This window comes from Eschscholzia californica, unplaced genomic scaffold, assembly GCF_041429995.1.
Source record: "Eschscholzia californica isolate CP2 unplaced genomic scaffold, dmEscCali1.0.p SCAF_6, whole genome shotgun sequence".
Lineage (NCBI taxonomy): Eukaryota > Viridiplantae > Streptophyta > Magnoliopsida > Ranunculales > Papaveraceae > Eschscholzia > Eschscholzia californica.
In genome coordinates, this window is record NW_028238483.1 from 21,819,025 (window position 1) to 21,840,453 (window position 21,429).

At 35.4% G+C, this 21,429-nt stretch overlaps 1 protein-coding gene across 2 annotated transcripts; it reads left to right on the plus strand.

Moving 5' to 3' along the window:
* Positions 1-2,971: 2,971 nt before the first annotated feature.
* LOC147532457 (growth-regulating factor 6-like) lies at positions 2,972-6,296 on the plus strand. 2 transcript variants are annotated; one of them, XM_086647908.1, is made up of 4 exons: positions 2,972-3,639; positions 4,265-4,438; positions 4,735-5,095; positions 5,181-6,296. In XM_086647908.1, exons 1-4 carry the CDS (start codon positions 3,303-3,305, stop codon positions 6,001-6,003), a joined length of 1,695 nt encoding a protein of 564 aa, XP_086504034.1. In that variant the 5' UTR covers positions 2,972-3,302; the 3' UTR covers positions 6,004-6,296. The 2 variants fall into 2 exon arrangements, with proteins under 2 accessions (XP_086504034.1, XP_086504033.1); XM_086647907.1 differs by having other exon boundaries at positions 2,986-3,639; positions 4,732-5,095.
* Positions 6,297-21,429: the final 15,133 nt, after the last annotated feature.

Sequence of the window (21,429 nt, forward strand, 5' to 3'; positions counted from 1 at the left end):
CAACTTCAGTGAACTAACTATTCATTAGTGATTGATTGGTGCAATAGGATGTATATTAAGCAATAAAACTATGGGGTTATAGGGTTTTTTGACTCGGGGTCTTGGGGCACATGACCCCATAGGCCCCAACGTGAGTCCGCCCCTAATCATCACGGCAGAAATTTTTGTTTATTTATCTCGAAGTTCTTTCCCTCATTTGGCAGTATCACTTCCTTTCTTTGTCCAACTGTTCAACCTTCCAATTAATGCTTATGTAGCGGATTCTTCCTTTGTTTGAGTTAGCTATGCATACCTGAAATCCTCATTCAACCCCTCTAGCTAGTAGCTCCTCCTTTGTGACTCCTACCAGAAAAGATAAATGGAAAATGATTGTTTAAGTCAAACAATTATTAATAATAACCATAAAACCAGTATCTTATTCTATTAACTAAAAGTTACCATAATATTATAAGTAATGATACATTAGGTATAAAATAATATGAAGAATTATAAATCAGGTCATTTTTATTATTTGTATTCCCGAAATACCCTTTCCATTAGAATTCATTCTTTCTCAAAAACCCCCAAAAGAATTAGGATTTTTATCTGCTTCTTCTTCTCGACATTCAACCTTGGAATCTTCTTCTTCTTCTTGTTTTCATCTCGGATTCTTCGTACTTCACTCTTTGATTTCCAATCTTCGTTTAAACCTATCTCATTCATCTCATCTGTTGTTAGGAGAAGGTGCTCTCCGATTAACAGTAGATTCAATATCCTCTCTCTAAAACAGATTACGAAGAACTGGTAATGCTTGGATATGAAGGTTTTAAGAATATGTCTTGTTATAATGTGAAAATTGAAATTGAAGGAGAAAATTTGGTTCAGGATAAATTTGAGGTTTTGGGTATTTCTGTTATTTGGTTTTGATGATCTCTTAGTTTTAAGCATTTCTTTAATGGTTTGTTTGTTGTTTGAAATCAAACTAAGAGCAGAAAAATTGTTCGATTTGGTAATGGCTTTGATTATTTGATTATTTGATTCTTTTTTTTTTGTGGATTTGATGACATTTTTACTATGTTAAATTTGAGAAATAGTTCAAATTAGTGACTCCTTTTAATCTTTTATGATTAATATGTTTAAACTTTAAATGAATGTGTTAATGGTAATGAGCTTGATTCGCGAATGCCGTTGTCTTTGTGCTTAGGCTTCGAGATTATATTTTCTTAGTGTGAAAGAAAGAGAGAAAACTAGCTCAAACCAACAATAGTTTTTGTGATTCAATCGATTTTTATGGAAAGTTCTGACTATTTTTTTGTTGCAATCGCAAATGCAAACACATGTTTGCAGAACAGATTGTTGCAAACACGTGTTTGCAGAAAATCGTAAGGGAAAAAATGTCATTTTTTCTGGGTTTTTTTTTCAAAAAAATGTATTGAAAGTGGATCTTGTTTGAAAGCTAATGAAAAACCATTTCTAAATATATAATTTTTATTGAAATCCGACATCTCAAACAAAAGTTATATCAATTTAAAGTTTAAAGAAAAATAAAAAATGTAGTTACACAAAAAGACAAAAAAAGATAATTTAGTCTTTGTATACTTTTTGACCGGAATAATAATTTTCAAATGTTTTGTGCTTTTCTACTCATTTTTAATATTACTTTGGCCTTTCTAGTTATTACCTCGAAGATAAAAGATAAAAGAGTTAGGTTTGAAGGGGTGCAACGGTTGGGCAGTTTCAAGATTCTGAGAGGGTACATGTGTCGACTAGACTTTGTTTCATGCAAACCCCCCACTCGTTTTCCACCCTCATTTTAAGATGAGACGGAATATTAAAACCGCCAGCGGAGTTAGCAAGAAAAAACAATAATAAAAAATCCCTAATAAAGACAAATTAGAAGGATTATACCCAAATGACATAATACCCATCACATTTCCCTTATGTACTTTCTCTACTTTCCTATATTATGACATAAACACCCTTGGCATTTCCACTAATTAATACGCTTTTTAAAAAAAAAATTATATTTTTATAAGAATTAATAAACATTTTGTTTGCTATTGTGATAGTGTCTAAAACCGAAGCTAAAGGTAAATGCTCAAGTTTAGTAAGTGCCGAGACCTTTGGAGTGGGTTCGTGGAGCATTCGTCAAGAACAAAACCTTGTATTTGTGAGGTTGACGTCAGGTGTCTAAAACGGGAAAAATATCAATAATTGTTAAGGTTTGGGCTAATTACGGTTCTTCACTGAGGGCGAACGATTGTGATAGTCTCACATTGCTCAGGAAAGTGTCTAGCGCTTAGATTATAGGTGAACGCTCAATTTAGTAAGTGCCAAGGCCTTTTAGGTGGACTCGTCGAGCCTTTGTCAAGAACAAAATCTCGTACCATTGGACTTGGACCTGAGCTGTCTCAAATGAAGACAATATCGATAACCCCAAAAACTTGGGGTGTCACAGTTACCCAAAGCAATTAGGTTTTAGTTTAGGTTTTATGATAGAAGGTAAACAATTTTGATTTTCTTTTTTCATGTCACGTGATGTTACAGATAAATACTGTCACTGACACCAGTTAAGGATAAATAACTGAAGATAATCAGAATTTGATAGATTTGAGTGTCAGACTGTGACGTCTGTCAAAACCCATTGTCGTGATGTAATCAATGGAATAATTTCCTTTTAAAATGTTCCATAAGTTGAAATGATTTACTCGAATGTTATGACTTCTATCGTTATTTAGCGTCGTTATTTATTTTGCAGATTTTCAGTGATCTAACGACACGTTACCTCAACTATTTTCAATTTCCTTATTAAAAATGATTTGTAAACAAATAATTTTTTCACATAAATATTCAAACCTCTACTAATTAACAAATTTATGAGGTAGTTGTAAATAGAGGCTAAAAAAAATAAGAAATAAAAATAAAAATACAAAAACTAAATGGGTAATTTTGTAAGTATTTCCTAAACAGTGGAGTATTTAGTAACAACTTTGTCTACTCTCTCTCACTCCTCTCTCTCTCTCTCTCTCTCTCTCTCTCACTTTTCTCTCCCTCTCTCTCTCTCTCTTCCTTTCTCTCCCCCTTATTTTCCTATTCAAAAACCAATATCTCCTTAAACCCACAAGCAAAAAAAATCAGCAAGGTTTTCGTTTCAAACAGAGCTTAAACCCACAAAAAACCCCTCTAAATTGTTCCCTCAAATTCATTATTTTAGTACTCAATCTTCATTTCAAGAAAAACCCATGTTTCAATCTTTCACTTTTGATGTTCTATAGGTTGGTGGTATTACAGGACAGGAATTTGAAGTACTGAATTTCAATAGAATGGTGGATTCTGAAAATGGGTTTCTCAGCTTGGATCATGAGATTGAAACTGGAAATGGATCTTGTTCTAACAAGAAAGGAAGATCAGAGTCTAGTGACAAAGCTAATTGGACTAGCATTAAACTTGCTAAGAAGAAAAGGCAGATTGAAAAGAGAAACCAAAGAAGACAAAGATCTAATCCTCTCTCTTCTTCTAATCATCAACCACAGAAACAAATGCTTGGTTTCTCACCTCCCAATCCTTTAATTAATTCATTTGGTCATCTTCTTACTTGTTCATTGCAGAGAAGCTTAAGCTCAAAAATTCCTCCTCCTTACTCTTATTATCAAAATAGAGGTACAAAAATAGACAATTCTATTCATTTAATATGCAGGTTTGGTAAACCTTTTTATTAGTATTGAAGATAGGGAGATTATAAAAGTTTGAATCTTTTTAGTTAGTATTGAAAATTAAACTAATGGGTTTTTATTGATCTTTTTTTATTTGGGTTTGATTGATTCTTTTGTTTTGGGGATTGAATTAGTACTTAGAGGATATTTGGGTTGTGATATTGTTGGAACTTGCAAGGGAGAGGTCTTATAATGATCTTTAGTTTTTTTTGGGGAGTTTTGTTGAAAAAAAAAAATTTGTTTTTGTGATCTTTTTGGGAGATGGGTTATTGCATTTTTCATCCAATTTGATATGCTTGTGAGGAAAAACAGAGTAAAAAGTGGAAAGAGAGAGAGAGAGAAGGGCAAAAGGCAACCTATTTGATTGGTTAAACTTCTCTCTTTCTTTCTTTCTTTCTTTCTGCATGTTTCTCTTTTTTTTCTTCTTCTATGAAAACAAACTTATATCTTTCTTTTAGCTTCCTTAAAAGTTGCAGACAAAGTAAGTAACTTGGTTTCATGAAGAAGATCCATTTCTTACTTTCTTTTTCTTGTTGGGAATCTCATCTTTTCTATTTTATCTATGAGTTCAGGCATGGTTGGAGTTTATGCAGGACTTACATGGCCATTCACACCAAATCAATGGTTGGAGCTAGAACAACAAGTATTGATCTACAAGTACATGGAGGCTAAACTTCCTGTTCCTTCTAACTTACTCATCTCCATTAGAAAAGAACTCACTCCAACTATCAAAAGTTCCAATATTTGTAAGTTTTTCCTCTTATTTCAGATAGTTTAAGATGTTTTAAAATCAAAAAATTTGATCTTAGTCTATATATGTTTGATTGGTTTGATTGCATGTCCAAAAAGCTTATGGTAATTTCATCTTCTCCTAAGCTAAACAGTAATTTTCTTGTGTTAAACCATCATTTTTCCCTAGATTTGAATAAAATTGTTATTGATTATGTAAATTTAGAGTCGAAATTATGTGAGATTTTGATCTATCACCTTTCATGTTTCGTTTCTATTTTGTGTTTCTAATGAACTTTATGATTCTTAGTAGGGTGGAGGGTTAACACTATGGGCTTCTCGAGCGACACTGATCCTGACCCTATGAGGTGTCGTCGAACCGATGGGAAAAAATGGCGGTGCTCAAGAAATGCAGTTAGTACACAGAAATACTGTGCGCGACACTTAAACAGAGGCCGCCATCGTTCAAGAAAGCCTGTGGAAGGCCAAACAGGCCAAGCCGCTTCTGAACCCGACACCTCAACATTGGTTCCAAGGTCCAACAACAACATACCTTCATCATCTGTTGTCGCTGCTGGTGATGTATTCAACATCCGAAATGTTTTGGAAAATCAAGTCAAGAGCTTTCAACAAGGTCTTGTTGATCTTTCTGCAAACACCCAAACCTATAATAGGTAAGAAAGATTGACTTCTCTTGTAATAGTTTATATCGGGTTTTCTTCGATCCACTGGAATTTGATGGTTTATTTTGTTCTACAGGGATTTTCTGAACAAAGCTAACATGGGTATTCAAATTCAAGAGCCGCAGGTCCAATCCATCGTACTACCTACAGTACACCTTGGGCCTGTAGACCATTCATTCACCTTTCCTGGACAACACAACCCATTCGAAGAACCCTTCGCAGGAGAATTTGGAACCGTCCCACTGGATTCCCTTCCGAATCCTTCACAGAGAAACTCCTACATAAGCAGCCAGAACTTTGGTTCCGCCTCCGACCTTACATGGCCAGAACTTCAAGACCCGTTTTCACTGTTCGCCGATGAATTCTTGCAGAACCCTTCTGACTTTGGATCCATCAACTTGCCTGATTCAAGTGAAATCCAAACAAATCCCAACCAACTCCCAATGTCCATCCCTGTTGGTTCAGACTTCCCCTTAGTATCCTTTTCACCTATCCATGAGGGCCATGATCTCTCACCCATGCTATTAGGAGATGACTTTGATCCAAATCATACTGGGCCAGAGGCAGGTTACTTTCCAAATGAACTAACAAATTTGGAGGAGAACTGGAATGCATTCTCTTGCCCGACTTGCACTCACGGGCCTCTCGACATAATTCTGAACGCCACTAGAAACAGTAAAAATCCTGGCCCAAATTTGATGAATGCTTGGGGTGGAAGTTCAAGTGATGGATCATCCTCAACTGGGGTTCTTCCAAAAACTACTAGTGGATCACTATTCAACAGTAGCACTGATAACAGCCCAGAAGCAGAAACAAGCCAGACCCATGAAGAACTTACCTTTTATGATGATATCCTCGGATCAACTCTCTTCAATTCATCCTACATTCCTACCATATAAGCTTCCGACAGAAGAGACCGAAGAATATGTGTCAAAGAACTTGAATAAGTCTACTTCTTGGATATTTGGGTATGGTTTTAGTTTGTTTATGTCATAAAGTTTTCCTTTTTCTGCAGTTTATGTTCTGTAAACGGATATCTGGCTTGTTTTTCAAGTATTTGGGTATCTGTTTATGGGACCTATCATAAGTCTAAAACTATCTCTTATTTGCCTTTTCGTGTCGTATTGTTGTCTTAAAGTCCTGGTTTCGAGTTTTTAGTGTACTTGGTTAGTAATAAAATCTTAGGTGTGCATATTATTTTGCTTCATTTACCATTTGAATGCTTTCTTTTGTGATGTCTTGAGTTAGTCCACATTCAATTTGAGCATGCCCTCTATAGTAAAGAGTACAAAAAATACAGCATCCTCCATTATCAGTCTCTCATACAAGAGTTTGAAGCATAGCAATGGAGAAATAGTAAGGACTTGATACCACTGTTGCCCTTGTTAGAATTTAGAAATGTATGTCCTACATTAAAATTTTATACTAATTATTTAATGGAATGGTTTTCATTTGCACTTGGATGGTGTCTTGAGGAGTACGAGTGTACATGTGATGTACATGACAGATACATGTGGTCTTTCTTTTTTCTCTTGTGATGGAAGGGTAGTGTTGATGACCCTAATAAGAAAATATATAAACCTAAACAACTAGATGTGAAGAGTGAAAATTTTACTTCAAACACCTAACAACATGATGTGGAGAGTGAGAGCAACTCTAATCTTGGAGGGCTTGGGCCCAAATACTATGTAAGAAAAGCCCAAGATTTGGGGCCAAATACGAAAAAAAAAATTCACTCGGGAATAATAATGTAAAAAAAACACAATTTTTAAACTGTTAGAAACACTTTTGAAACTGTTGGCAACACTTTTGAAACTGTGACAACATATATAATTATGTGTGAACAAAAACAAATTTGTTCCTACATTTACAAAATTGTTGAAAGCAAACTGTGTTTTGTTCAGAAATTTTCAAAAATGTTTTGTAATTTCAACTTTTGGGTTTTTTTTACATTATTGTTCCGGGTTGGGCTTCATTTGATACTTTGACCCGAATTTTGGGCCTTATAATTTTTCTCTCTTTCTTTAATATAATTAAATAAAAGGGTTCAACCTCAAAAATCAACTCCAACCTTGAAGGGGCTTAGGTCTAAAAATTGTGAATGTGTCAAACATAAGTGTGGTATTTTGTAGGTGTGTGAAAAACGTGTGAGATACACATAAGTGTGCGAAACATGTATGTAAACTATTTTCGAAATTTTCTTTTTTCAAATTTTCACATTTTGGGTTTCCCAGTTTTTCTACCCAACCAAATTTTTGATATTACATCTACTAATTAATTAAATATGATTTCAACTACTTATTGATTAAAAATTTGAATTTACTTAAGTACGATTAAACAACAATGACTCCAACTGACTAAAGATCACTAGTAGGGGTTTCTTGGCTCTCGTGGAAGACCAGCCACATAAGCATCTCTAGCCGCCTTAAGCACCCGTGCACCATCTTCATCGAGAGTCCTGGAATCAAACATCATTAAGTGGTTCTTGTATTCTTATAGTACTCGTAAGTTTTCTTGTTGAATCCGTAGAAATTATTGTTGTACCCGTGCATTTTCCCGTTGTAATTTCACAACTTCATCTATTGCAATTGCTATTTGGCATGCTTCTTCATCTGTCGGTTCCCAATATCAATCACCTAAAGTTTTTGAAGAACCACTGACTTCTTTAACAACAGAGTTTGTAGAATTTTCTCCAGCTCTTGCATTTGCTTTGACTTGTTTACGGCCAAGTGGTATTCCCTCCAATGGATCTAAAGAGGGTATTCCTGAGTTCACATTGGAACTAAGATCTCTTTTGTCGGATGTTGCCTCACCTGGCATTTCAGACATCCACTTGTGTGTGTTTGTAGAATTTTTTAAACATGTTTGAATCTTAAAGGCTTTTTTGCATTTTTTAAAAGCCTTAAGTACTCTTTCTTACCGAAAGAAACAAATTTTATAAGTTTATATTATGAAGAAAAAAAATAGAAATGAAGGGATTAAAAATTTGAATAATTACCTGATTGTAATCGTTTTCCCCACTTTTATGTACTTTATATACTAGCATCAAAATAGAAATAAAGCTTTGACATTTAGAGTTTATCTCGTTGAAACGAGATTTACAATTCCTTAACGTACGTTCGAAGACCGCCTTTCCATTATATTCATCGAATATTTTTTTCAAAAAAAAACATTAAATGCTTTATTTCTTTCGGTCATCGCATCATATTTAAGTTTCAAATAATAATGAACAAGTAAAATATCTTCTTCTTTTGCATACGGCATCGGCGGAGTGTTTTTAGTTGTAGTCCGGTCATAAGCATCATCAAAAGTTTCGTTAAATGTTGAGGGAACGTGTGGTGATGTTTTCTCGGTATCATCATTCCCTAATTCAATAGACGAAAAATTAGGAGACATAAATTCCATAAACCTTTCATCAAATATTTGTTGCACATCTTGAGGTTCCATTATATGAAGAAATAGATAAAATGAGAGTTAATGAGAAAATTATATAATAGATAGAAAGAAAATGAGAAAAATTCAGAGAGAAAATGAGTGTGAGAAAAATTATACAGGGAACCAACCCAATTTGGACGGTTGGATGAGCCATAAAGATCCTAATCTAGAAAATTTGGTTGTTATGACTCATCCAACGACCAGGAGTCGTCCCCTACATGATTGTCGGGAGTCCAATGGTCATGTGGCGGAGGGCACTCAGTCGACTTTACGAGTAAAATCGAGTGAGCTCTTTTTTGGGGTTGAGCTGACCTTAGCTCTCAGAGGCCCAGATTGGTTTTGTCATCAAGATCCCGACAATATGATTCTTACTATTTTATTTTACTGGCTCTTGGAATGTAAATGGTTCCATTAAGTTCTTCTTCCTAGAAGAATCAAATCTTAAATGTGCAACCATCACTATAAACATGATTTTGCGATACTGAACGTATTTTTGAAAATGGTTAATTCTGTTTTGGTCTCCAATTTGTGACCAACCCGTCGTTACAGCTCCTTTAAGCGTCCTGCAGCTCGATTTGGCCCCACGTAATAAAAAGTTTTAACTTTTTCCGAAACTATCCTTAGGGGCCAAATGAAATTACTTCAACGAAAACTTAAAAATATTAAAACCACCTCATCTCCTCCACTTCACCACATTTCACCTCCATATCATTTCTCCTTCTCTCCACCTCACTTTCTTCTTGGCGAAGGTCGCAGGCCAACCAAAGTTTTCCGACAACCTTCAAACTAAAAAAAAAAAATTCCTTCTTTTTTTCTTCTTCTTCCTTCTTTTTCTTCTCTTTTTACACTCTCTTCTGGTTTGTAAGTGAAACCAGATCTCGCCTAGTTTCAATCCGACTTTTCCGGCGAAGGGAAGCGAAGGGGCCCTTCCCTTCGCCGGAGAAAGACAAGATAGAGAGGATAAGAGAAGGAAAAAATTTGAAGAATAAGAAATAGGAAGAAGAATTAAAAAAACAAAAAAAATTAATTTTGATGGTCGCCCGAAAACTATGGCCGGTGAAGATGGTGATGTGGAGAGGCGAATAGATGAGTTGGAGGTGAAAATGATGAAAATGAGGAAGTAAGAAGATATGAGGTGGTTTTAATGTTTTTAAAGTTTTGGGAATTAATTCCATTTGATGATATTATTTAGCTCACACAACCATTTAGTCACATTTGTCTGTTGATGTTTTGGGAAACAAAAAAAAATAAATGGGTACAAATTTTTGGGTGAAAAAAATTGTAATCTTTTGTTTCCTTTAAACGCCACCAGCCCTTAATGTTTTTTTTCAGTTTTTTTCCTCTTTCATCTCCGACAACCAGTTACGGGCACCACTACAACCATCATTTTCTTTGGTGGGTGATTTAGGGAAGTAAGAAAAGTATTCGAGATGTAAAGACTTTCTTAAAAATTGGCCAACTCTAGTTGACTCAATTCTTTTTTAATTGTTAGTGGTAAACCATTTTGAGTCAAGTATTTTTGCTTTACTTTATCCACTACGACAATGGTTGTCGGCAAACGACCATTGTTAGTGACCTTCGATACTTTTTGTAATTGTTCTTCTCCACATTCCAGCACCTTCAACCATCAGTACGTGTTTTCCTCTCTTCTTTCCTCTCATTCTCTCTCTTTTCCTCTTTTTCTTTCTCTTACTATCTAGTCGTTTTCCAATGAAAAATTTGTTTAGGATTCTCCTTCTTTCTTCAATATGATATACTACTGTAATTTTTCTCGACTATGATTCTCGATATGTTTAAGTTTCTTAAAAGAGCTTTTACTTCTGTTGTAGTCACTCAATAAAATTTACAACACTTCTCTCCCCTCTAGTTTTCTTAATATTTTTTGCAAGATTGTTCATTTCATCACACTTCCTATATTAATTTCTTTTAGCTACTCAAACTCCAATGAAGCACTTTAACAAAAAAAAAAAACTCCAATGAAGCAATAAAAAAGTCATCTTTCTGACTACAAATATCACCAAATCAATCATGTATCTGTGATTTCTAATCACAAGCTTCTTTGACTATTGTTCGACTGGAATAACAACTACAACTTCACTGATCAATTTCAACTAATACCCTCAAAATAGCATACGACACAAAAACCCTACCTACATAGATACTACTCTTTTTAATCAAAAGAATAATCTTTTAACTAAATCCTTATTGGTTTCAGAAATTCAAGTTAGAATTAATGAAGAGAGAAAAAGTTAGAGAGAGCGATAGACCGGTGAATTTGTTAAGCTTAATTTTGGCTTGAGCACAATCAGCAAAGAAATCTGCGTTAAAAGGATCGACGGCAATAGCCTGAGTATAAAGATCGATTGCTAGTTCAAAATTATCATCAACGAATACTTCCGGCACCGGGTCGGCTTTCTGGCCTTTGTCAGAATTAAATAAAGAGAGGGATGGGGGAAGGAGTAGAGAGAGAAATGGAAAGGGAAGAGAGAAGAAAGATAAATGGAGGTTGTAATTTTATTTTAAGGAAAGAAGAGGAAGAAAAGGAAAAAAAATGTTGGTGGCTATCAAATCTCCCTCTCTCCTTTTAAGTGTTGATCATCCGTTCCAAACGTAGTCCTCACCCCAATCGCACTCGCGCATATGAACCGTTGTTGAGTGATTTCATCTTTGGAGTGTGTGTCTCTAAGGCAAAGTATAGACGAAATGTATTAAACTAGGAAGCAAGGCTATGTGGCTTTGAAACATAAATGTTGCTCATTACAGTATAACTTGCATTGTAGAATAACACTATTAACTGAGAGGCCTTATTTATTTTGATTCCTTATGTGTTTGCATGTGCAAGCTGATCTATAATTTTGATGTTTGGTCCTTGTGTCATATGAGACCTGATGTTTGTGGCTTTCATATGTGAAAATTTTCACATTGATACACTAAGAGTATCACAGAGGTTTAATGACTTGTTGCATATGCTAAATAGATTCTTCTAAAAGTACGTTAAGTTTCTATTTTTTTGTTTGTTCAAGGACTATCAAAGTTTAACTTTAGATATGTTAATGTAGCGTGAAAATTTCACATTTCTATCACTTAACTTGGACAGTTGGGCTGATTTTATGTGGAATTTTAATAACTTGTCCATGTTTTCACAATAAGTGTGAGTTTCAGAATAAAATGGAGTGAAACAATCTTTCACGTGAGCATAAAGGGCAAGAAATGGAAGTCAACGGTATAAAAAAACGAAACCTTAGAAAAAAAACTTCGGACATTTTGGTCATCTCGAGAAAATGAAGAATATGAGGACATTAAAGGAAGGTATCTCATGATTTCTAAAGAAAAACTCAAGCCAAGACAAAAACAAAAGAACTTGCAAAAAAAAAAAAGACAAAGAAGAAGAAAAGAAAAATAAAGATTTATTTTGAGTAGATAAGGAAAAGAGTTATTTCCTTTTTGGCTCCTTACTTTGTGACCAGCTTCCTTTATGATCTCTTATTTTTCGTAAATTCAAATATGGCCCATTGTTCTTAACTCCGTCAATTAACTTTAATGTTTGACATATTTGTTACCAAAGTTACCCTTCTTATAAATAATTATAGAAATTCAAAATTCGCCCCCTTTTCGATATGGACTCATTCCCAAATAATTTCAACTAAGTTAGAATTAATTTAGGGGCCAAAATGAAAATATATCTTAAAATTTTTAAAAGCACCACCTCATTTCTCTCTTCCACTTCATTACCTCCATCTCACCACCTCATCACTCTCGCCACATCATCATCTTCTCCGGCAAAGGTCGCCGGCCGGCCAAATTTTCTGGCGACCTTCAAACAAAAAAAAATTTAATCTCTTCTTCACCTTCTTCTTCTTTATCTTGTTTTTCTCTCTCTTATCTTTTTTTCTTTCTTTTCTCCATCTCTTTTCTCTCCATTTCTTTACTCTCTTTCTCTCTCTCTCTCTCTAAATAACTCCGGCGAAAGCCCTTTCGCCGGAGCTATTAGAGAGTAGAGAAATGGATAAAGAGGGAAAAGAAGAAAAAAGAGAGAAAAGGGAGAAAAAAAAGATAAAAAGGAAAGATAAAGGAGACAGAGAAGAAGAAAAAAAATTAATGGTCGCCGAAAATTTTTGACCGGCTGGCGATAATCGCTGGAGAAGATGATGAGGTGGCAATATAGTGATGACATGGAACAGAGAGGCAATGAGACGGAAGTGAGAGAAGTGTCCTTAATGTTTTTTACTTTTTTAAACAAATTTCACTTTGGCCCCCTAGTTTTTTTTAAATAAGTTGAAATTTTTGGGAATCAACCCATATTTATAAGGGGGTGAAATTTGAATTTATAACAAGCGCAATTATGGAAACAAAAAATTAACCACTAAAATTAACTGACAGTATTAACAAAAAGGAACCAAATCTGAATTTACGAAAAATAAGGGTCAAAAAAATTAGTCACAAAATAGGAGCCAAAAAAGAAAATAACACTAAGGAAAAGGGGTTGCTGGCATAAAATTCATTAAGATAAGATTAATATCATGTGAGGAAACAACCCATTTCCATTCTCTTCACAAAATCCATCTTAGCAACATGACCTTAGGCTAAGGACCCAAGTGTCCACAATCTGTATATATTAAGCTGGAATGTTAGGGCACTTCATCTTTCCTTACATGCAAACACCTTCTACACCTTATCACCTACAATCATCCTGACATCATTTCCCTATCTGAAACTAAGAACAAATTGGACAATATTAACAAACACATCCCCACAGTCAAAGAATATTTCAGTCACTTTGTTGAGCCCGCTAACAAAGCAGGGGGCTTATCTTTATACTAGAAGCCCACTAACCAAGCCATTTAATGGCTGAAAAGAGACGCGGCACCTGGACTTGATGGTTACCCCCGTACTTCTTCCAATATAACTGGGATACAGTTAACCAGGACATTTACCAATTAGTCCAAAATTTCTTTGAAACGACAACCCTTCTTCTGTCCACCAATCATACTCACATCTACCTTATCCCAAAAACTGCAGTCCCTCAGACTCCTGCAGACTACCGACCAATCAGCCTTTTAAACACTACATAATATTATCACCAAAATACGAGTAGAGAGGCTAAAAATCCATCTCAATCGTATCATCTCCCCCTATCAAGCTGCTTACATCCCAAGAAGGCAAATCTCTGATAACATCATAATTGGACAGAAAATCATTCACTCCTTCCATAAAATGAAAGGTAGTACGGGTTTCTTCAGTCTAAAGCTTGACATGTCTGAAGCCTACGACAGGATCGAATGAAAATTCCTTCTTGACATAATGAGACAATTGGGCTTCTCTGGAGCACTGACTCAAAATGATAGAGGCATGTATCTCTACTCCTTCTATGGTTGTTCTCATTAACGGGCACCCAGGTCCCACTTTCTTCCCGACCAGAGGTATCCGACAGGGATACCCTTTATCCCCATTCCTCTTCACTCTAGCGATGGAAGATCTTAGTCGTCTCCTCCTTTCCGAGTCAATTAATGAGAAGTTTATGGGTTTCCTACAAACAATCCGGAGCTAACGATATTGCACCTATTGTTTGCTGATGACTGTATCATCTTCGGTAGAAACTTTATAGATAACATATACAACCTTAAGAACATTCTCGACCTCTTCTGCTATGCATCTGGTCAGATGATAAAATATGTTAAATCCAATATCTTTTTTTCGAAGAACTCACACCCCAAGTTCAAAGGTATAATCATGAAAACCCTAAAACTTAAGTATGCTTCCATATCTAAAAAATACCTTGGTGCGCAACTTTTTATTGGTGCTCACAAAACCAAAGTGTTCAATGACCTGTTTGAGCAAATCCAATCCAAACTCTCCAAGTGGCATAATTCTTTCCTATCCTAAGTTGGTCGCACAGTAGTCATCTCTATTGTAGCAGCGGTCGTTCTCCGATACCAGATGCAATATTTTGCCATCCCTAAATGCATAAGCAAACACATAGCGACTTGTCAAAAGTCCTTCTGGTGGGGAAAATCCAAAGGTATCTGCACTAAACCATGGTCAGACATCTGTCTCCCCAAGAGGTATGGTGGACTAGGAATCTATATTCCTCATCTAGACAATACTGCTCTTCTAAGTAAATTAGCTTGGAGACTCAAATCGCAACCAGATGCAATCTGGGTGAAATTCCTTCAAGCAAGTATTACCCCAGTCGAACACCCCTGGTACTGCAAAAAATCATCATTCGTGGAACTAGAAAGTCATCAGAAAGCATTACGAGCTAATCGACAACCTGATAACTTGGGAAGTTCACTCAGGGGAGAGAATTACCATTTGGAAAGTCAACGGGATACCGGAACATCAAGGTCCTCTCATTAATAATATGAACTCGAGTCTTACAAAGGTCTCCCAGCTCATAAAAAATAATCATTGGTGTAAGAAGACCCTTAATGCTAATTTCAACTATACCATTTGCAATCTGATCAAGACTATCCCCCTCCTACAAGAATGCAATGATCTAATGAAATGGACTCTTTCTAAGACTGGGAACTTCTCGATTAAATCTATGTATCAACATCTCAATACTCCTCAAACCCCTCTTCCGATCACCTCCATCAATTGGAATTTCATGTGGACGGTCCCTACTATCCCTCGCATCCACCTCTTCCTGTGGAAATGCTGCTCTGGAGCTCTACCGGTACGTAATCGTATAGGTAAATATATAAGTACTTGTTACACATGCCCGAATTGTTCCGACACGGAAACAATAGACATGCGCTTCTCCACTGTACCTTTGCAAAAAATATATGGTTTCACTTTAACATTGTATCCACAAATATACAATCTGTGTCCGAGTAGATTCTGTCATGGCAAGATTCAAATCGAACTAGCTATACCTCAAATGACGTTCATTTCGTCACCATATTGTGGCACATATGGAAGGCAAGATGTGCCCCTTCCTTTCAAAACACAATAAACACCACTACGACGGCATCAAAAACATTACGGATTTTCCCAAAAGTAGTACATTGGGGAAAAACATGCCCAACAAGATAGTCTCAAAATGGTAACCGTTGATGCTCCTGCTAATGAAAATTAATGTGGATGCTTCATTTTCAGATATTAACAACATTATTGGCACCAGTTTGATCATTCATGATTCTCAATCTAAATTAGAAGTGAAAGTTCACACGGCCAGAGCAAGAAACAGTGAAGAAAGTGGCAATAGCAATTATGGAAGGCATAACATGGGTGAGAGACCATAATCATAAAGACATCATCATCGTGAGTGACAATATCAACCTAATACAGCATCCAAACAAGTCGAGACATAAAATCATCTGGTAAAGAATTGAGAAGAAGTAAGGCCTGCAACTCATCATCCAAAACTAACTTCATTGTAGAAAGTTGATTTACTAGACTTTCCATCTCATTCAAGTGTTGAGCAATTGAGGTTCCTTCTTTATATTGTAATTTTCCTTGCTTTCTGACAAGTAAGTCTTTTTGGCAGCGGTCTTCCAATCATATAATTCTTCTAATTAATTCCTACATAGACAACAGGCGGAAGTCTCCGTCGATACATGATGAAAAACACTGGGTTCTACCCATTGTCGAATAAATTCAACAACCTTTCGGTCTAATACCTTCCCGCCTTCTTCATCCATCTTCATCGGTTTTGTATCGTGATTTTCAATGGGTGCAGCTAGGTCTTTGCAGTATAACAAATCTTCTATTTTTGCTTTCCACATCAAATAATTTTCTCCATCTAAACTAATCATACGATTAGTATTCACTTCCATATTTCTGAACAATAAATCCAACCTGGCTCTGATACCACTTGTTAGGAAAAAAATAACCTAATTAACTTGTTCAGGGATATAAAGATAAACGATGTGAAAGTAAAAGCAGAGACACCAAGATTATTTAACGTGACAAAAAACCCCTTCACTATAGAAGGTAAAAAACCACGGGACCTAGTCCAGAAATCTTCCACTAGAACGATAATAATGGGTTACACAATTCTTTCTTAAAGCAATAGGGGATTGACCAATTCTTCAAGATGTGTAGAAACACTCTTGGATAACAACTCTTCACCAAAACTATGGTGTATAAACTGAACAAAGAAACAAAAAAAAAATAGAAATCTCTTACTCCTAAGAATTTGAACAAATCCTAGATTACTAAAGGTTGAAGAAGATAACCACAAACTAAATTGCTTTACAGGATTAATAATCTTCTTTTCTTCAACCAATATTCTTCTCTTTCAATCTCTCTTGAAAGAACCATTTCAGAAATCTCTCTTTCTCTGACTTCTCTTTGTTCTGGAAGTTGTTGTGAATAATCTTTTCCCTTTCATTCCCTTTTATAATATTAAATAGGAAGGTTTACAAATAGAAATAGGAATTTCTTTTTAGGATTTTTTCTCCGAATAAGGAATAAGTGAAATCTTATTTCAATTATGAGTGTTTTTATTATAAGGAGGGACCCTGACGCCATCAAAGATTCCGGATTTCAACAAAAGATTCCGGATTTCAACAAAAAAGAAGAATCTAGATTCCAGACTGCCTCTCTGATTTAGCCCTATTTGGAAAACTCTTTACAGACAATAATATAAAGAGTCAAAATACATGGGAGATAAACATTTAAGCATCTTATATTCATCACAATTCCAGGTTCTTATCAACCAAATATTTGAAGCCATCATTTTCTTCAAAAATATATTTTATTATTAATTAAAAATGTGCACGTGTGAACAGAAAAGTCAAAACTAAATTACACAAAAAAATGATAAAATAAGTGTTATTGCATCCTTAACTCTAAGGACATAATCTTTAGTGGACGTCAATCACCACAAGAAAACATTACTACAAAAAGAATCATCAAATGGTAATTTTAATTTAAAACCTCTTATCCTTAGACTTTAATACATAGCAATCAAACAAAAAAACAGAACAGGGACTTACATAATTTTCTTTTTCTCTATGTCCTCAACCGATGTGAAACGATATTCCATAACGTAGGAAGCTTATATTGTTGTTGTTTCTGTTGCGCCACTGATCTTTCATTGTTAATTGATGATGAGACGATCTTCTTCTCTTCTTCCTCCAAGAAGACAAACTTCAAATCCGATGACTTGGGGACAATATCTTTATCGGAATACGATTTAGTTGAATCATTCATGGATGTCATAATAAATAACGAACATGGTTCTTGATTGTCATTAAAGATATTAAGATGCATCTTAAATTGAAATGATGAATCTTCAATGGTGTTTTTCCATAATTTGTTAACAGATTTGAATCTATGAAGAGATTTAGAAGGCAATCTCGGGAAGATGTTACTAAATATAATGTCACAGGGTAAGTAACATTCTCTTTTTTCTTCATTATTGATGTTTCTTGTTCTTGACATCGATGGGGTAGAGAGATCACAATGAAACCGTTGAGGATGAGAACTCAGGCGAATTCTTTTGTTGGTATGAGAACAACAAGACATGGTAATCAAAATTATTGGATAATGAATGAATAGGAAAAAGTTGGACTGGTAAATTTGTTGGTTCAGAGAGTGAGTGAGTGATGAGATTGGAATGAGTAATGAGATTGGAATGAGAGAGTCGTCTATATATATATATATATATATATATATATATATATGGGGGAATCAAGTGGGAACTGTTTAGGATTAGAAAGTACAAACTTACTAATAATTTTTAGAAATTTTATCTTACCAAGCTTTATCCGAGAAAGACTGCACTTAGGATTACAATAGACGTTATGCTTTGTCTTTAAAATCTTTATCTCATGGACAGGTGTTGCCTGTTGTGAGCCATGTGGCTTATTAGGGTTTTTCCGTGGACACCACATGCTTCAAGTTGCCACAATGGCATGAAATACCACTTTTCTGTTTTTTTTTTCTTTCAAAGGAGTGATTATGATAGGCCGCGGCTTTGGGAATAAAGAAAATTCTCCAGGGAATACAGACTTTTTTTAAAATTAGTCAAATAAGATTGATTTTTATGTTTCTTTTTATTGCTAAGGGGCTCCTAATTTTGGGAGTTCAAAATAAAACAGATTTTAGAAGGCTCCTCCATCTCATCACCTCTCTCTACCACCTCATCTTAACGCCATCTCATCATCTTCACCGGCGAAGGTCGCTGGCCGGAAAATTTTCCGGTCGGCGACCTTCAAACATAAAAAAAAAATTATTTTCTCTCTCTCTCTCGAATTTTTTTAAAAAAATTTCTCTCTCTTTCTAGAACAGATCTGGAGAGAGAGGATCTGTTCTCACGAACAGACCTTGAATGGTATGTTCATGAGAACAGACCCTCTTTAGATCTGTTCTAGAGAGAGAGAGAGAAAATTTTAAAAAAAAATTAGAGAGAGGAGAGAGAAAATAAATTTTTTTTTTATGTTTGAAGGTCGTCGGCTGGAAAAATTTTCGGCCGGCGACCTTCGCCGGAGAAGAAGATGAGGTGTAGAGAGAGGTGATGAGATGAGGAGAACTTTCAAAAAAATGTATTCTGTATTTTCCCATAAAAATTTTTCCCTCGGAGAACTTTCAAAAAAATCTCGATTCCCTCGAGAATTTATTCCCCGGAGAATTTTTTTTATTCCCCAAAGCCGCAGCCTTGTGATATTCATTACATTATTCTTAATTCATTGATTATTCGCCACAAGTATTGCCAAATTCAAATTGTTACGGAGATAAGTTTAAAGTCCAACCAAACGATAACCTAAAATAAATTGAAACGACAACCTAAGAAAAATTGAGTTACTCATCTAAAGGTAGAGGTGGGAAAAAAGATCCGGAAGACCGTTATCCGACCCGTTCGACCGAGATAAAAAGTGTCCATGAACACCCGATGGTCATAGAGGTCAGTGTCCGACCGGCCCGAAAGAATTGGCGGACGATCACGGTCAAAATTCTATGTCGAAGGACCGACCGCTAACCGACCGACCAATATAGACCGTCTAAATAACCGACCGGTACGAATGACCGAATAGGTTGACCGACTAAACTATCCTCATTTTTAGAAGTTGACCGTTGAATTTTATAGACATATGAATATATGATGGTCGTTGGCTATAGTCATATAGTCTTCTGGAAGACCAAACATTAGTACATGGCTTAATGCCTTAATTATATCTCATCAAATGATGATCAACTGTGTTTTTTTCTTTTTTATATTTACTTTTGATTTCTTGGTTAAACATCTTCATTTGTAAGTAATTTTGTTTGTGGTAATAAAAATAAAGTTCTGAATTTAAGTAAATTTTTTTGGAAAGTCCGGACCGAGACCTTCCGGTGTCCGACTGACCCAGTAAAATAAACGGTCTTGGACGATCAATGGATAAGATTCTTGAGAGTGACCGTCCGAGTCCGCCCGAGTAAATAGGTGGTCACCAACAATTTATGTCCGAGTCGACCGGTTCGATGAAGTTAGATTTCGGTACCGACCGGTTCGGACCGATTCCCACCCCTACCTAAAGGTCAACTAAACTATTTTATTTAGTAACGTGTTCCAATAATTTTATGTGCGTATTATAATCTGACGGTCCAGCTTAATCTTTCAAGTACCCTTTCCTAATCCTGATTGGTACTTTCCTCTTCTCTCAACTTCGTGAAAGTTAACATAGTTCCAACGTTGGACTAGTAATCTTTCATCGAGTAGAGCTCTAGAGTGAGAAGAAAATACCTCAAACCCAGTGGCCGTGGAGATAGTGTTCGACCTGTAATCTCTCTCTCTCTCTCTAAACTTGAAGATTTTAGTTCTTTCATGGATTGTCATTTAGTATTTAATAATACTAATAAAGAGATTTTATTTTCTTCTTCTTTGGGTTGATTAAATTCTATCTGTGACCACTAAAGATGGTTATCCTCAGCAGTGGCGAGGCCAGAAAATTTTATGAGTGGGGGCACTTTTTTTGTTATAGTTAGTGAAAGAATTCCATAGTATACGATCAGGCTAGAATCAAAAAACAAAATTTCAACAAAATTTTATTTATAGTTTAGATATTCCATAGTAATTTTGATGTACAACAAGAAATAATTTTCTCATCAATATGGTTTGGGATCTTTCCCCCAACTGCATTCCCAAAAAATATTAAAATAAAAAACAAAGGAAGGGATGAAGAGATAGTGGTGAAGATTACGAAAACGATGGTGGAGATGATGAAGAGCAAGTGATCGTAATGGAAAAAAAATAAAGATAAACTTTTCTTTCTAATAACATGTTTACTATAACAAACGTGTAAAAAAACGATCTTGAAGTCCAAAATACAAGTCACTAGAAAATCAGACAGAATCAAAATTAAGGGAGTTATTTAGAAAATTCATCATCTCTACGAAGTCGTGTTATTAAGTTGGTCTCTTTGAGGAGGTCAAAATGGAATTAGTTGAATTCATAAGAATCAATTTTAGACCAAACATGCACTTTATAAAGTATTTTCAATAAGCAGTCATTTTAAACCAAACAATACTTTCAACTAATGTAAATAGTAGACATTCTACGAAAAAAATGTAAGTAGTGGAAATTCAAGAAAAAAATGTGTTGTGTGTGGGTCGAACCCAAGACCTCCACAATGTAATCCAAGCATTTCACCACTTGAGCTAGAGAAGAATTCTGTTTAAAACGTGGAACTGTAGATACATAATATAATGACAAGTGTAACTTAAAACATACGAGTCACATTAGGGTCGTGGGGGCACGCGCCCCTATGTGGGCTCGCCCCTGATCCTCAGTTAGAAAATATTCCACTGTATCATTGTCTTTGACAATCTCGTGTTCGAGATTTTCGTGTTTGAGGATTTTAATAGGGTTTCGTCCCGTCTTTCCTGACATCTCGTCTTTCCCCAAATCATCTCTTTAAACTTCATTGCCAAATTCTGCTGGTAGTAGCCAAAATCACCAA

Bases quoted from the DNA above. Each gene is read 5' to 3' on its own strand.
- LOC147532457 (XM_086647907.1), top strand. From the start codon at position 3,303: ATGGTGGATTCTGAAAATGGGTTTCTCAGCTTGGATCATGAGATTGAA. The intron at 3,640-4,264 runs GTACAAAAATAG...CTATGAGTTCAG, and splicing joins CTCTTATTATCAAAATAGAG to GCATGGTTGGAGTTTATGCA. The intron at 4,439-4,731 runs GTAAGTTTTTCC...TATGATTCTTAG, and splicing joins TATCAAAAGTTCCAATATTT to TAGGGTGGAGGGTTAACACT.